This window comes from Elgaria multicarinata, chromosome 8 (genome assembly GCF_023053635.1).
Source record: "Elgaria multicarinata webbii isolate HBS135686 ecotype San Diego chromosome 8, rElgMul1.1.pri, whole genome shotgun sequence".
Lineage (NCBI taxonomy): Eukaryota > Metazoa > Chordata > Lepidosauria > Squamata > Anguidae > Elgaria > Elgaria multicarinata.
The window spans coordinates 45,920,506-45,938,258 of NC_086178.1; the positions used below are offsets into that span (position 1 = coordinate 45,920,506).

Below are 17,753 nucleotides of genomic sequence, written 5' to 3' on the forward strand. Positions count from 1 at the left end.
GTATTATTTTACAGCTATTTAATGTGTGTAAAGTGGTGTGCAAACATAGAAATTATATATGGCTGCTGCCCTGAGCACCTTTAGTCTACAACAGATGGAGAAGATTTATGGGAACAAGGCCAGGAACTGCCACATCTCTGCTTAAGATGGTCTATAGCAGCAGGGCTGGAAAAGACATCCTATTGAGATCTTAGTGACCTGTTGACAATCAGAGTGGACACTGCTGGGCTATATGGACCAGGAGTCTAACTCTGTACAAGGCATCTTCATATTGTTATGTGCCTCACAGGTCTCTGAGTGGTGAGAGGTTCAGGGGTGCATTGCTTACCCAGGTTTGCTTTCCTTTGAAAGGAATCCATTGGATGACTTTTTGGCATTTTTTGATATTTGATTTATTTACAAAAGTACAGGATGAGCATTGATTGCGGCACACAGTTGAAACACCCCAACAGCCACAGCTTTCACAGAAGGGAGAGACAGCGCCTTAAGGGGCTTCCAGGTCCCAAAGCTGAGCTCTCTGTGTCTGTTTTCAGTCTATCTCAAACTTCAAGTCTGTTGTTCTTTTCAGACAGAGACCACTTTAGTAATCTCTTGTTCAGACCCCAATCTTAGAATCAAAGAGCTGGAAAGGGACTTGGGAGGTCATAAAGTCTGTCCACAGGCATGTCTACACCATGCATATAACCCGGGGTCATCTCTAGGTCATCCCTGTGCACCCATATGATGCACTGGTGATGCCATGGTCAAGCAGGGACAACCATAGACTTTCCTCAGGATAACTGGGACTGTGGATTTCCCAGTTTTTCCGCAGTCCTGGGACACCCCCAAGGACTGTGGGCAGTGTGGCGCTCGCTCCTGGGTTCATCCCTTCTTCCCCGTGAGTAGCGAGGCTCCTCAAATGGGCATGGAGCTGTGTGTGTGTGTGTGTAGCTATGTGGCCATTGGGGGGGCAGCATTTTTGCTATTCCTGGAATGGCTCTCAGTGGTTTTCAGGATTTTTTTTAAAAAAAACCAATGGAATGGGTCTCATGGCTCAAATCTCTCTCTCTCTCTCTCTCTCTCTCTCTCTCTCCAAAGAGCTTCCTTTCTAGAACTTCTAAGTGCTATTTATTACAAGCTGCATTTGTTTGCTTAATCAGTAACACTTCATAATAAAATAATCTTCTGTTACTCACAGGTACAGTGTCACTTATATCCCTGGCTGTGCTTTCATATGAACGATACTGCACAATGATGGGAACAACAGAAGCAGATGCTACAAACTACAAGAAAGTATGGCTGGGAATATTATTGTCCTGGACTTATTCGTTATTCTGGACTTTACCACCACTTTTTGGATGGAGTAGCTATGGACCAGAAGGACCAGGCACAACATGTTCAGTTAACTGGCATTCAAGGGATGCTAACAACATATCTTACATCGTTTGCCTCTTCATCTTTTGCCTTGTCATTCCTTTTTTCATTATTGTTTACTGCTATGGGAAGCTGCTGTGTGCCATAAAGCAGGTGAGTGAATTTTCTGATCTTCTTTCCAACAGTGGCCTTGAGAGTTCTTATCTTTCCCTTTATGAAAGGCTCTTTGATTCAGTGAAGGCTTCTGTGAATGGAAAGGCTGGGAGGTGATCCTCACTGATTCAGCCTTCCCTCTGCAGCCCCCTGCAAAATCTGCTCTAGAGTGTGGGGGACTCTTTGGAATAAGTGACAGACACACTGGCTATGGGTGGGGGACTGCAGGAGGAAGGGGGAATTCGTGACTATTGCCTCCTTCTCCTTTCCTTTCATGGAAGCTTCCAATGGAGCAAAGAGGCTTCCATGAACAGAAGCACAATGCTGGGTACAACCCATTAGCTTTCACTTGGCCAACAGGATACAATCTAACTGGAATGGACGTACAGTATTATGATGTGGGTGATCGGTCCTACCAAAGGTGTACGATTTTTCAGTTGAGCTGAAGAAGCCAGCTCTGGTGCAGAGAACTGAGTTCAACATTAGTATATAGAATAATAACTGAGGAAATGTGGCCCAGTGGCAGCAGGGTGTATGAGCGGCACTGGCAGTAACTGGGACGGATGCTCCTGTTCGCATGCCCCTCCTGCAAACTGCCAGAACGCCTTCCCCTTTCTCCACACTCTGCAAACCAAGGGGTTGATGTTGGAGGGCCAGTTTGGGCAGAGCTCCAGTAATGATTCTGTACTCATGAAAGTCTTGAAAGGTGAGAGGTGGTTTTGCTTGAAGTAATATGCTTGATTTCTCAGATTGTTGCTAGGATCCGTAAAGATGCACTTGAGGATGTATTTTTGGTGAAGCCGTAGCTTACAACTAATAAGTGTCACCTTTTAGAGTGGGACTGGGCCACGGGTGAAATTATGGATTTCTGAATTTCACTCTCCCTCTGCTCTCCCACACCAGAGGCCTTCAAGAGGCAGCTGGACAAGCACCTGTCAGGTATGCTTTAGGGTGGATTCCTGCATTGAGCAGGGGGTTGGACTCGATGGCCTTGTATGCCCCTTCCAACTCTGCTATTCTATGATTCTATGATTCTATGTGCATCTGCATTGAACCAGACCTTTTACTTAGAGACAAAGGCTGCAATCTTTTGTGGATTACACATTAGTCTCATGTACCCTAGGGCTATTGTGATTTTCCCTCTGCAAATGTGTGGATGTAATTAGAGTCTTGTTTCTATTAAAGGAACAAACAGGGGTATGTGGATGTAGGAGGACAACATGGAGGACAACACATCTGCTGCAATATCCTATATAGCGGACAATGTTTATTGTGGTCCAGCCATTTACCTACCACTTGCTGTTGGCTGCCATTCAGGTGCCATTTGGGATCAGGTAGACATATTTGTGTCTACAGCTGCCTTGTCCTCCTTTGCCTCTCTCCTTGTGTATTAAAACATAAATAAATATTTTAATAAAAATGGTGAGGTGGGGGTAAGGGAGAGAGAGAGAGAAAAGATTAATTGTGCTGAAATTGTGGATCTGGAAAAGGTGCAGGAAATGGCAACCAAAATGATCACGGGGCTGGAGCAATGCCCCTATGAAGAAAGGTTAAAAAGTTTGGGGCTTTTTCATTTAGAAAAATAGGTGAGAAAGGGGAAACATAACAGATGTGTATAAAATTATGCACAATGTAGAAAAAGGAAAAAGAGAACAGTTTCCCCCCTCTATTTCTCATCATATTAGATCCTGGAGTCATCAAGTGAAGCTGATTAGAGGAGACCCAGGACAGACAAAATGCTGTATTTTATCACATAGTGCATAGTTAACTTATGGTATTTGGTGCCACAAGGTGTGGCAATAGCCACTAGCTTAAGGGTGCAATCCTGTGCATGTTTAGACAGAAAAAAAGTCCTACAACTCCCAGCATGCCCCAGCCAGCCATGCTGGCTGGGACACATTGAGAGTTGTAGGACTTTTTTTTGCCTAAAATGCATAGGATTGTGTCTTAAATGGTTTTAAAAGTGGATTAGACAAACCCATGGAAGATAAGGTTTTGATTCCTATTATTTATGATGGGTATATTCTACCTCCAGAATGAAGGGAAGGATGCCAATTGCTAGGGAACAGGAGCAGGAGGGTGTTGTTGCTCCCATGTCCTGCTTGTGGACGTCCCAGAAACATCTTACATCAGGAGCAATCAAGCTCTGAGGTCCTCATTAAAGACTAACCCTCTGGAAAGCATAAGAAGACCTGTGCTGGATCAGACCGAAGCTTATCTGTCCACATCCCTGTTGCCCACATTGGCCAACCAGATGCCCATGGGAAGCCCACAAGCAGGACACGAGTGCCACAGCACCCTCCTGTTCTCCAGCCACTAGTATTCAGAGGCATGCACTCTTTGATGCTGGAGGTAATATGTAGCCGTCATGACTTTTAGCCCTTGATAGCCTTCTCTTCCATGAATTCTTCTCATCCCCCTTTAAACCCATCCAAGTTGGTGGCCAAAGCGACAAAGTTCTTTTCTACTTTCCTCATAGATAATCAAAATGAAGCTGGCTGCCACACCAAGAAGTGGCTGAATTCGCAGTCAAAGCCTGCAGTGAAGAGCGGTGGTTTTTCTTTTCCTACTGTCGGTGATTGAGGCATTGAGGCAATCACCTTGAGTAGTTACTATTCCCTTCGATAGCCTCAGGGTACTTTACCATCAATTTGCCATTTAACAAGGAAGTCTCCCGATTGCAAAGTATACCTTCAGGTTGCTTTCGAGAAGCAGCTTTGGTGTCAGGCTTTCTCATCCCTGCCCTGCAGCTGGGATGGTGTAAGGAAAAGTGCCCACTCTCTCTGCCGAAAGAACTCTGCTCAGCTTAATCCATCAGCCTCAGGGCCATGACACATCTTTGCATTGGGAGCCTCTCAATGTACATTTCTTCATTTTACCAAAATATAGTGCGAGGTGAAGTACTCATTTGGTCAGGAAAGTGGCAAGGAGGTTGTGTGAGGTTCATAACCCTTTCCCCTATACCAGTTTCCTCAGTCTACCTCTTCTCTTCAAGTTGCTCTTTGCCCCATGAGGGAAAATTACAAGCACAATTAGAGGCACCAGCAATAACGATAACTGTAAACACACACACAATCAGGAGATGAATCATATCTCACAGAGCAACATGTAGTGTGGTTCCCAAAAGTGGACTATTTCATTTGGCCCAGTAAAGGTCATGGAACTCCCCTGATCTAGACTAGGTGCCCAAGGCTGCTACTTACACTGTCCCAAGAGAAACAGCACTAATGACTCAGTCATGCACCCCTGTGAATGTTGGGTAAACTTGCAGAAAGCTACTGCAAGCACACTAAGTGGCTGTATGGGCCAGGGATGGATTAAGACATGCTGAGGCCCTAAGCCATGTCAAGATTCAGAGGTGCCGTATCATAAAAATAAAAAGAGAAAAAAGTATATTACATTATAATAACCGAAAGGGTAATGAAAGGATACCACACAGTGTTAGGGGGTTCTTATATTTAAACAATGTTAGATAGCCTTGTCTGAAGATGTGTATAAAACTACTAATAAAGCAAATTGATTTGAATATCTTTGAAACTGGCTCTAGACTGCACTTATTCCTTCCAATACTAAATGCTGTGTTGCTATGCTTTCTCGATATAAGGCAACTCTGCTGTAAATCACACCAGACTTTCCAACATATTTCAACCAAAATGCATTGTAGCTATCACTGACATATTTAGAGGCACCTCATAATACGAGGCCCTAACCTGTAGCTTATTTGGCTTGTCCCCAAATCCAGCATTGTGTATGGCCAGCCTACACTGGATTACATTGCACAAATGATTATAAAGCAGGCAAAAAAACCCAAACCAAACAGGAGGAGCTCCTTCGGAGAGGGAAACTCACTACCTCAGCAGGATGCCTACACTGCTGGTGGGGCTGGGGAGCTGTCCAGGGGACTGTCTATACGTGATGTAAGCCCCAGGGTGGCTGTGCTGTGGTGCAGCATCAATTATATGATGCAGAAGCCACCATGCAGGCATCCCAGGGCTTCCCCCCGAAGCTCCAAAGCAAAATAGTTGTGGACTTATCCTGACTTTTTTTCCCTGGAGTGTGGTGAGGACGGTGCATCACCGTCTGTCGCTGTGCTCCGGGGGCTGCTGCAGAGGCGTGGCTGGGTCGATGGCGACCCCTGATTAGTTGCCGTCCACCCTGGCAGGGGGGAGTGGATGGGCCGCTGGAATGCCCCTGCACTGTGTCTGGGTGGGGAGGTCTCCCTGTTACTGGGAGGGGGATGGAATTCTCTGAAATAAACAGGGAGGGATCATAGAATCATAGAACAGTCGAGTTGGAAGGGGCCTATAAGGCCATTGAATCCAACCCCTTATTCAGTGCAGCAGTGGTGGCAGCTCCCCCCAATGATCCATATAAACCCTGCACTCACTCCTGGGCAGGGGGATAATGGGTTTTGGAGGGCACAGCGCCAATGTACTATCGTCAGGACTGGCCTCAGGGCAAGACACGGCATTTAATCTATTACTTTTATTTGTTCAGACTGGACAGCCCTTCAAATTAGAGGACAGTCCTTTGTAACGTTGGACACCCAGCCATCCTATTTTGACCCCTACTGATATGCAGCAGGACCCAGGGAAGTTGCTGCTACAAATCCTTCAATAGGCTCGCTTGCATTGTTATGAGGTGCTTCCTAAATCCTAGCCTACTTCATGCATTTAATTTCACATGTATAGACAAATGCTTTACAGAGCAGCTTAAAGTACCCAAATTAAGAAGAATGTTTATTGCACAGCACTCCACAGAGAGCATTCATTGATCAATTAAAGAGTTTAATGATACTTAATGTAGTGCACTCCTGGACATTTTCTGGAGCCTAATACATAGTTGATGTTTTGCCAAGACTTTGTTGAATAAGCCCGCTTGTTTAAATCACTAAATCCTTCTGGCATTGCCATGAACAAGAGAAGTCACTTAAAGTAGTTCACCAACAAATAACACCTGAGTAGCAGAGTAGCTGATTTAAATCGATGAAATGCAAATGATTGGTTTTATTAACAGTGTTTTCAATTGAACAATCAGGATTATTCAACATTCCCCTCAGCTAAAGGGTGTCTTGTGAACTGCTGAGAGATTTCATTATATTCAGTTGTATACAACTGTCACAAATAAATAATAAAAAAATAAATAGGAAGCCTGTGCATTGATTTTGGGAAAAGCCAGCATGTGGTGGGGTGGAGGATTACATGCTATTCTATGATTCTATGATTCTATGATTCTATGAATTTTGGGTGAAACCAACATGAATTCTGGGAAAAGCTAATATGTGGAGGAAGTAGAATTACACTTGCTATCCACCCTTCTGACCCCTATAGTTCTGGGCAGAGATATCCAGCCCAGACTTTCCTTCAGTATATCAAGGGCTGGGTGATAAAGTGGCCCTGTGTCCTAACTTACAGAGGACAGTAGAATCCTCCATTTGATGCATTGCCAGAGGAGAGTCCTCTGTTTTAAGGGCTGTCCAGTCCAAGACTGGTTTAAAGAGAGCTTCAGGTATTGGGTGCATAGAAATGTAATAATTAAATAAATAAACAGACCACAAGAAGGGAGAGCGACTGAGCTGTCCATTAAATGTTAGCACCTGGGCAACAGACTGAGCAGGCACCCAGGTTAGGTCACAGTGTTCCCCCCCCCCCACTATGGAGAGATGTATTGTATTTCTATTTAAATTCTAGTATTTATTTCAAAATCTGCAACTATACTATTAGCACATGTACAATTCGCCCATGTACATTTTATGCAGACCTGTGTCCTTTTTTGTCCTCTTTTTGGGGGATGGTCTGTTATGTACTGGGTAGGCACCCACCCACAATTGGATTAATTGGGGTGGTGGGGAGGTAGACACACACAGTTGAAATGGAAGAATTTTTGAGTGGGGTGAGTGGGTTTGCTTTTAAATACGAGGAGGCTGGGGGTTTCTCTGTCTCTTTCTTTTCAGAACAGAAGGAAAGCTTCCCTTGGCTGCCCTGAGCAGCCCAGTGGGCATTCCCCTTTGGAACAAGGAAGAGAATGCCCCTTGGGAACAATTCTATACTGTGGGATCATTCTCATGGGGGTATTTTGTCCGCAGTCACAAAGGAAGAGCTGCCAGGCTGCTGGGGGTGGGGGGGCAGACAAACTGCTGCTCCAAGGGAGACAAAGCGTCTTTTGTTTTTATGCTACAAAACAACAACAGGGAAAAAAAAAACCTAAGAAAAAACCTTAAGCCAAAGTAAGCCCACCTCCACCCCAAAATTATTTGATTTCACTTCCCCCTTCATATGTTGCCAATTGCCCCTTCCCCATATTATGCACACACACTAGGGTGCCCACTTATGAATCGCCAAAGAAAAGGAAATGCATATCCCCCCGCAAAAAAAGGCTAAAATAGAACATTCAGCTGTGTGAAATTTGCTAGGTTATAGGTGTAGATGCAAATTTAGAAATTATCATAATAATTTAAATAGAAATTCAGTGCATCTCACCATAGTGGGGAAGACTGTGACCTGTATGCCTGGCTAAGCCTGCTCTCTGGGTGCTGTTGATGGGCAACTTCAAGGCTCAGTTCTTCCTTCCGATGATTCTTGATCTTTTAACTGGACTTGGATTGGACTGCTCTTCAAACAGAGGACTTCTTCAAAGAAGATGACAGTCCTTTGGCAGCCCTTCAAATAGAGGACTGTCCTCTGTAAAAGAGGACAAGTGGCCAAGTATTCCCCCCCTTCGACACAATTTTATGGGGATGAATGTTCTCATGAAAGTGTGTGTGTGTGTGTGTGTGTGTGTGTGTATTTGCCCCAGCCTGGTCTTATGCAAGCTCTGGGGTTTTGCCTAGTCTATGCATTTACATGCATAGGTGCTGTCCATGCAATTAGCACCCTGAAATGATGCAGGGTGAAGATGAGGGGTGGGGAGGGCTATGTGCATCCTGCTTGTACATGTGTAGCAAATCCACTGTAATCCATAGAGGTCTGGAGCAGGGCCAAGAGGTGTGATTCTGCTTTCCCCAGCACATGTCAATTATCCCTGGTATTCACGTCATCTATACTGGGGTGAGGTCAAATCTGATATTGGTTTGTGCTTTGAGGAAGATGCTGGACTTATTATAAACTATAAAATTGGGCCGTTTACCTTTTAACAATCCTTTCTGAAAAGCCTGACATTCTATCAAAGCCACAAGGTCAGTCCCTGTTAATTTCCATCACAGACAACATTCTTGATTTAATTTACATGAGGTCTGTAGGGTGCACATTATGGCAATGAAGGCAGGATTTAAGTCTGTTGTTTCTGATGTGATAAGGGTAAAGCTGGCAGGGTGCACAGAGTTCCTGCATTCTTGGCTTTCTGCAGACAGTTTTTGATAACATTCCTTCCTATTTTTATCTCATGCTAGCAAAGCAATCTGCCTCCAAGGGCATATAACTACATATAACTACATATTTACTACATAAACTACATATAACGGATGAAGAGAAACACACATGATGTCCTGGACCATTAAGGGACTCTGGATCAACCTTGACTGGCCCAGGAGGAAGCTGGGGTAGATGAGCTACTGGTGGCAATGAATCAGAACCTTTTTTGCTGGCATCATTCCTAGAAGCTCCAAACACTGCTAACAACTGACTTTAGCTGGCATTTTAGTGCTAAGATGCAGTTATTTGTTATGAAACAGGAGGCATCAAACTACAGCTACTAGAACAGAACCTAATTAAAAATGAGTACAGTAGATCCTAGAAAAATCTAACCATGGAGACTTTCAAAAATGGGGTGTGTAGGGAGATTCCCAGTTTGGATCAGTTCTGGGCACCACACTTCAAGAAGGATGCAGACAAGCTGGAACATGTCCAGAGAAGGGCAATGAGGTTGATCAGGGGTCTGAAAGCAAAGCCCTATGAGGAGAGACTGAAAGAACTGGACGTGTTTAGCCTGGAGAAGAGAAGATTGAGTGGAGACATGATAACACTCTTCAAATACTTGAAAGGTTGTCAAACAGAGGAGGGCCAGGATCTCTTCTTGATCATCCCAGAGTGCAGGACACAGAATAATGGGCTCAAGTTACAAGAGGCCAGATTCCGGCAAGGCATCAGGGAAAAAATCCTGACCGTTAGAGCAGTACATCAATGAAACCCCTTTTAATTTGGGGACAAGTCATCAATAATCTGGGCTCAATCCCAAATTGCCTCCCATCCCCTTCTCGTTTCAGTTTCTCCAAACTTGCCATCGGTATGCAGGGCATACATGGACAGGCTCTTCCTCGGGCCTTCATTACCCCTCAAGTCTTGCCCTTAGTAAGGACAAGAAAGCCCCAGAAAATGGCAATTCAAAGGGATTGTTGCATTGGGAGATTCTTGTGAGTAAGACTTCAGGTCCTAATGCCCTTGTCTTTGCATCCCACACCACTGTAAAGGTTCCTGAGAAATGTAGGTCTGTAAATTCTTAAGGATCCCAAAGTCCTGGCAACTTACACTTTCCAGGGATCTTTGTGCTAGAAACTTTCTGTTGGTTCTCCTCGGCTTTAAGGCCTCACATATCTTGTTTTGATCTTCTCAGTGTACCAAGTTGCATTGGAAAGCAGTGGCTTATGGGACAGCTCCCAGTTTTAACTCTGTCACAGCTTCACCCAAAGGAGAGCGTTTTTCTCCTCTTGCTACTGCAGCCGGCCTCCCTTCAGACAGTGTTGGGCTTTGCTGTAAGCCAGGGACTCACAACTCATGGCCCGTAGGCTGAGGACCTAGGCTGCTTCTAGCATGCAGTCAGAGCTGTGGGGATCCTGCCCAGAGTTCCCCTCGTTAGTGCTAGCACTAAATAAGGAAAGCGCAGGGCTTCTTTTGCCAACGCTAGAGCTGGCAAGGGAAATCCTTCCCTGGTCACCGATCTCTGCAGGCAACTTTTAGGCAGAAAGGTTCTGGGGCCAATTTCTGTTGCTATTGCATAAGTGCAGGTGCAGATTGTTAGAGGCCATGGTGGGGTGGAATGGTATGGATAGCAGCTGAAGCCAGTGAGGCAGTTCTCTGGCAGAAATAGCCCACTTGCCCTTACAGAGCAATTGAAAGGAAAGGGGGGGGGGAAACACCTGCCCTTATCAGAAAGGAGTCTGGGGCATTGCCCAAAAAGTGGAAATGCATCACCAAAAAAGACAAAAGAGGATACGGATTTGCATGAAATGTGCATATGCTAATTTATATGCATGCATGCATATTTAGAAAGAATTACTATAATTTAAAAAGAAACGCAATACATTTCTCCTAGTGGAGAAGATGTGCCTGCTCTGTTTGCTGTCCAGGTACTAACTTTTGGTGGGCATTTTCTAATCCCCTGCTCTTCCTTCTTATGGTTCTTTATCAATAAACTGGACTTGGACTTTTTAACAGCCATTCAAATAGAGATTACCTGCCATTAGAGGATTGTCCTCTGTTATGTAGGTGCCTGGCCACCCTACCACCTACACCAGAAGCCTGTACCGGGGGTGAAAGCCAGTCAGGAAATGTACATTCATTTGGTACTGGGATGCCCCCTGGCTCCACCACCACTTCCCAAGTGTTTCTTCTAAAGATGGGTTTTTCTCTCCTCCTGTGGTCATAAAAATTTGTAATTCTAGGCATATGTTAACTCAAGAAAATGGGTACAACGTTAGTTTGGAAAACTGATAACGTACCATTAAAAATGATCCCTGACAAAGTTGCTATTGACTTGATGGGATTACATGCTAGTACTCCAAGAGGATCTTGTCCTAATAGATTTCTTTTGTTATTGTTTGTTTTGTTTTGATTTTATTTAATTTACTGGGTGATATTTTGATGAGACACACTTCAGACTGTTCTTCTGCTTCACTGTAAATGTCAACATTCATTAACATTCCTTTTAAAGTGTGATTTACTGAAATAAGCAATTTGGCTTATACTATCAAATTATTGCAAAAGTAAATAGGAATGATATGTAAATTATACTAAATGGAAATCTTTCTCTGACACTTATAAAATTACAAATTAAGTGTTAAGTGTATTAGTTCTCAGAAGAGAATAATTCAGCCTAAGAAACAGAAATATAAATATAAATCTCTTTGAATACATTTTCTTTTCTTTTCTGTCTTTTAAAAGGGTCTCTTCTTACTTGCTTTAATTTTTGTGAACCACCCAGAGAGCTTCGGCTATTAGGTGGTATAAATAAATAAATAAATAAATAGCTTCTTAAAAATTGATTATAGAAAGTATGGCTATTTTTCCTTGTCCTTCCCTTCCTAGGACTGTCATTGCAAAGAAATCTTTCATCTAAGTCCATCATATGTGGCTTGTTGTGGGTTTTTTGTTTTGTGTTTTGTTTTTGCTTTTTGGTGGGTTGCTCTTTATTAACATAAATCAATAAAATATTGTTGAGAAAAGTTGTATGGGGAAATAATTTAATGATTGCAATATGGAACTAGGTGCATATTCCCATTGAAAATTGCATGTTTCATGAGTCCAATCACCCCCATTAAAAAGTTGATTGGGTTGGCAAAATACACAAACTCAAAATCCCTTGAAGCAGCTGTCTACCCCACCCTAAACATTTTGCTTCTAGAGGTGGAGAACCAAGTTAATAGGCAGAGTGTACTTGCTGCAGTAGCAGTAGCCTAGTCCCTGTACTATGCTAGAGTTTGGGTACCCTGAGGCATGCTAACAGGGTTCTTGCTAGGGTGGCCGTGTGTCCTACTTCACAGAGGACAGTCCTCTATTTGAAGGCTGGCCAGGCCAAGTTCAGTTTGAAGACAAAAATCCATAAGAGGGGAGAGCAAAGCCCTTAAAGTTGCCCATCCACAGTGAGCACCGGAACAGCGGACTCAGCAGGCACAGGGGTCAACTGGTCACAGTCTCCCTCACTGTGGTGAGATACATTATATTTCTATTTAAATTATAATTATTATTTCTATGTATGCATCTATAGGTATAAATTAGCATATGTGTTTTATGCAAATCTGTGTCCTCTTTGTCTTCTTTTTTTTAGTAATACATTTCCTTCTTTCTGTGTAAGTAAGTGTGTAAGTGGCCATCCTAACTCTTGCAAGCCACTTGTTGCCTAAGAAAACCAAAGACTTAATTTCTGTAAAGGCTTCCTCCACCTGGTCACCTGAATATAATTCTAATTCACCACAGGTAACCAGGCAAGAGGATATTGGCAAGTCTGGGTAAGCCCCAGAATTGCCATTTATGGATGTGAGGCATCCAGTGATGTCATTTCCCGTATTTTGGCTTCTGCATAGAAACACACACATGAATACAGTCAAATCATCAGTATCCTATCTACTAATAGCAAACTCATTCTCTGACTGGATCCTTATGTAGTAAAAACATGCACAAGAGGGAGGTGCTAACAGATGTACAAAAACTCTTCAGAAAAAAAGTCATCATCATTTATTTGTTGCCTGCCTCTCCCTCTGGATCGAGGTGGGGGAACAACATTAAATAAAATAATGCAATATAAATCAAATGCATAAAGTTGATTAAAAGAGTGTATAAACCAAATCAATATTAAAATAACAACCAGAACATCTTAAAATTCTTAGATTTGAAATTAATCTGGGTAGGCCTGCTGGATGTGTGTGTGTGTGTGTGTGTGTGTGTGTGTGTGTGTGTGTGTGTGTGTGAGAGAGAGAGAGAGAGAGAGAGAGAGAGAGAGAGAGAGGAAGGAAGGGGTGAATCCCAAAATAGCCCAATGAGGACTGAATATTCTTAGTGAACACAGAATGGTGACACTGGTCAGGGGGTAAATGGAAATTAGGGGTGGCGATCCCTGGGATATTGCCCCATCTAGCTATGGCCTTACAGTGCAATCTTATGTCTACTCAGAAGTAAGTCCCACTGTGTTCAATGGAGCTTACTCCCAAGTGAGTCTGCCTAGGGGTGCAGATTTACAGAAGAGTCTTACATCTACTCAGAAGTAAGTCCTGGCTTTCTTGGGAGCTGCAAGGAAACAGTACAGTACAAGTTAAGCACTGAAAACAAGACTCCCTACTCTTCTTTGCACACCTGCCAGGGAGGTGCTCCCTCAATTCAAACCATGTGTTTGGTGGATAAAGGAGCCCATCCTAATACCACAAAGAACCCAAATTAGAATGCCACATTAAGGGTGTAGGCTTTTGTGTAATGTAGAGACACCCGAAGAGTTGGACAAACAGATTCTTTTTGTTTGTTTGTTTTTCTTCATTCATGTCTCATAACCCCAAACTGTTGGAGATTGATATCAGGTTAATATTGGGACGAAGCTGAAGCTGGTATTACACAACTGAAGAACAACAATTTGAAAATGAGCATCGAGCATCTCAAAAATAAAAATCATCATCAAACTCGGTACACTGTTTTTCCATGCACTTACAGGAGAGTAGAGAAAGAAACATTCCCTTTGGCCCCGAATCAATTAAATTGGTTCTTCCACTTCCAGCACATGGTGTCTCTTGACCATCACTCTCCATTTCTGCTTCCTCCCGTAGCAGTTGGCTGAGCTGACTCATTTCATCCTTTAAGTACATTAGGAAATGTTTTATTAAGGGAGCACCAAGGGCTTTGATTGCTAAACAACATACCAATTAAGAACTATAGGGTTCCTCTTTTACTGTGTTTATTTTTTGGGGGGTTAATGCTATTCCAGTTTTCTCTGCTGTTGAGAGATCAAGGGGAATCAACAGTCATATTCCCCTTGTCTTTCTCCTGACATAGGTCATCATACAAGGCGATGATGGCTGTTTGTGTGCCAAAACCAGGCCTGAAACCAAACTGAAATGGATCCAGATAATCAGTCTCATTCAAGAGTGTCTGGAGCTGGCCCACAACCACTCGCTGAAGGACCTTGCCCAGGAATGGAACATTTGCCACCGGCCTGTAATTATTAAGATTTTCTGGGTCCAGGGAAGATTTCTTCAGGAGTGGTCTCACTACCACCTCTTTCAGACAGCCTGGGACCACTCCCTCTCACAGAGAGGTATTAACCACTTCCCTGGCACAGCCGGCTGTTCCATTCCTGATAGCTTTTATTAGCCAAGAGGGGCAAGGATCCAATATAGAGGTGGTTGCACAAACCTGTCCAAGCACCTTGTCAACATCCTCGAGTGGTACCAACTGAAACTCATCCAAGAAAACAGGACAAGGTTGTGCTCTGTATAATTCGCTTGATTCACCTGCCATAACCCTGGAGACTAAGTCCTGGCAGATGCCAACAATTTTATTATGGAAATGCCTAGTAAATTCATTACAGTGGGCCTCAGATGTACTTCAGCTGCAAAGTCTAACCATAGTTGTGCCACTGGTCCTTCCTCCTTCCAAGATGAACTCCATGTGATGGTTTACTAAAGAAAAAACTCAGAGTGATTCTTCCCAACTCCTCTCTCACCCACAACCCTGGCAGCATCTCTGCACCTCTTACAGGGATTTGTTTTGTGTATCTTAGATGTTTTGCAAATGGAAATTCCATACGTGAACAGGTGGGCTGTAGCTTAATTGCCATCTGCTTAATTGCTTCATTTGGCTATTTATTGCATCTCTTGGCTGCTAGGGAGGAACACTGTGGATTTGGAGGATGAGGGGAAGGGGTTATATTGCTGCAGAACAGTATGAACTTCTTGATTCCTTCCAGATGTTACAGTTAACATGATCGCTGTGCCTGAACTCGTTCCCCTCCCCCTCCAAATCCATGCCACAGGTGAAATTTCTTCACTTGTATGTAATTAGCAGCCTTTCCCATTAATGTGACTACAGCAGTTCATCATTTTACTGTCACCTGTTTATGGGTGCAATCCTTCCTTAATTGCCATTCTGCCTTCCAGAAATCTGAAGCATGACCATTTGCCCTCATGCTGGATTTTTATTTTTTACAACAGATCTGATGGTGGAAGCAATTTTATGAAACTCCTTTTTATCTCATGTTTGAGTCAAGTAGGGCATAAGCATTAAAGGTTATGAGTTGAGAAAAAAGGTGCTGGCTGAATCCTCAACACTGGCGTTTCCCCCTGATGGGAAGTTAATCTGACTATATAAGATGCCCTAATAGAAAGCACTTTCAGCAAGATATGATATTTTCAGTATCCACAGGCTATATTTTCAGAAATGGCCAAAGTCTAATCATTATGCTCACAAAATGCAATGTGAATATATTTGTATCTTCAGATTCATAACCTTGGGATCATTGCCTCATAATGATCACATTGCTTTGTACTTGTATACATTAAGATAGGATGATTGGTTGGTTGGTCAGTTGAGAATGAGTGAAATTCCATATTGCATGCTTATAATTAAAGTTGATTTTCTACTGAGGATCATGCATTGTCCCATAACATATAGCCGCATAACTTCTCTTCGATACAGGTTTGTCTAAGCCATGCCAATTACTGGAGGTGTAATACTGCTAATGCTTCACTTAATCATTTGTTTTGGCAAAGTCCAACTGTTGACTCTTTTTGGCAGGATGTTATTATATGAATAACTGTGTATTGGAACACTGCATGTGCTGTATTCTAACACTTATACAATACTCCACTTTATTAAGAAACCAGTAGGACTGATAGGAAATAGCAAAGAAAAAACATTTTGGAGTTTAACAGTTAAAAAAAATATCTACAAAGATGTTAAAATGTTCAGTAATTGGCAATGCTCCTTTGACAGCCAATAACTGTCGAAATAGAAATGACACCACTGAAGATTCCAGAGTATCTGAGCCTTTGAATATATTGTGCCATTTTCTTAATGGGGTCTTCTTGAAAGAACATCTTCATACTTCAAAATCTACCTTGATATAAATCACCCAACTCCTTTTTCTTTTGACTATTGACAATAATAAGGTGTTCAGTTCAACAGGGTGCATTTTTTTATCACATATATTTTATAGTGTTTTTTTCTGGATTGATAAAACTAGGTGTTTGTTAAAAGATTCCCAAGGATTTCTTTAACACAAGTCTTCTGTTCTCCCAACTTCTTGAAGTCTACTCAGCTGACATGAAGTCTGTTCAGACTCCAAATTGTCATGTTGAGAATGTAGGTCCATAATTAAACACACATTTACCACAATCAATCATTTGGAAACAAATCACCAGTTTTTACTGCTGTCCTGTTTAAAAGACTACACTACACAAATGATACCAACCAACCAACCAGAAGCATACTTACATATATGGCAAAGTTCCTTCTTTCACTTGCTGCTGAGCTCTTAGGTGAATTCTTCTCAACCTGTTTTCCACCCAAGCCATCCTCGATTTTATACTGAGCACCAAATCAAAAATCTGTCTTGCCATCTTTGTCCTACATGGTTTGGATTGGAACCAGGTTCTGCCTTTTGTGAGAAGAAGAGAACTTCCATGAGAGGAAGGATCCCTCTGCCTGTTTTGGGGGGAATCCCCTCTCTCTCCCCCATCCACCATACACACCAAAGCTTATTCATCATTTCAATCCAAATTCAAATGGCACAATTGTTTTGTTGGTGCTGTCAAATGACAATTCTGAATGAGTAAACTCCAGAATGTTCCTATTAGTCACTTGCTTTAGTCTAGATATAGCAGCATGCATAATGATTTCATTAAGATCAGAGGGGGGCAGTAAGATATAAAGCATTGTTTCCTCTTAATAGGTAAAGTAAAAATGGGTGAGAATTCAGTGGAGTGTGCAGGGAGTTAAAATTAGGTGTTGTTGTTGTTTTAATTCAGTTTACAGACTGGTTCATTAACAACAACAACCACACGACATGCATAATGAAGCAATGAAATTACACTTCATTAACCAAACCCCAAATTTGAAGCTTTTTAAAAATACCAGGACATCCTAACTTAGCCATGATTTCAGTATTTGTAGGCAGCATGGATAGTCATGTTGTTCTGTTAGCAAAAATAAAATAAAATACAGAAGGAACAGTAGGGCCATATATTAGTAAGGTAACAAATGAAGAATGAAGAAACTCAACCTAAAAATGAATCTTTATGAGGGAATGCTCAACAGAAAAAGCCAAAATGCTACCTTGCAACAGTAAATCCCAGAATTTGAAATGCTACTCTGTCACGTTCTCCTCATTAACCTGATGACAAACTTGATTGGGTAATGCAATTCTGTCTTGAAACAAAACATTTTACAATTAAGCATGCTTATCGGGATTTTAGATTGTGAACTGGTTGCAGAAGAAAACTTCTCTTAGCATTAAAAGAAAAACAAGGGAGGAATATATTATAGGTTCTCAGAGGGCCCTTTGAGTAATTGTTTAATTTCTCATCCCTGTACTGAATTCAAATATTAATTAAACAA

The 17,753-nt window shown here is 42.4% G+C and overlaps 2 protein-coding genes across 2 annotated transcripts in view; both read left to right on the forward strand.

The window, feature by feature from the left end:
- The window catches only part of ITM2C (integral membrane protein 2C), a 370,458-nt gene that overhangs the window by 166,461 nt on the left and 186,244 nt on the right, over positions 1 to 17,753 (forward strand). The gene's annotated exons all lie outside the window — the stretch shown is intronic.
- The window catches only part of LOC134403119 (vertebrate ancient opsin-like), a 125,604-nt gene that overhangs the window by 17,726 nt on the left and 90,125 nt on the right, over positions 1 to 17,753 (forward strand). Inside the window, exon 2 of the mRNA XM_063133224.1 lies at positions 1,178 to 1,506. Coding sequence (XP_062989294.1) covers positions 1,178 to 1,506 — 329 coding nt within the window. The remainder of the gene's footprint in view (positions 1 to 1,177; positions 1,507 to 17,753) is intronic.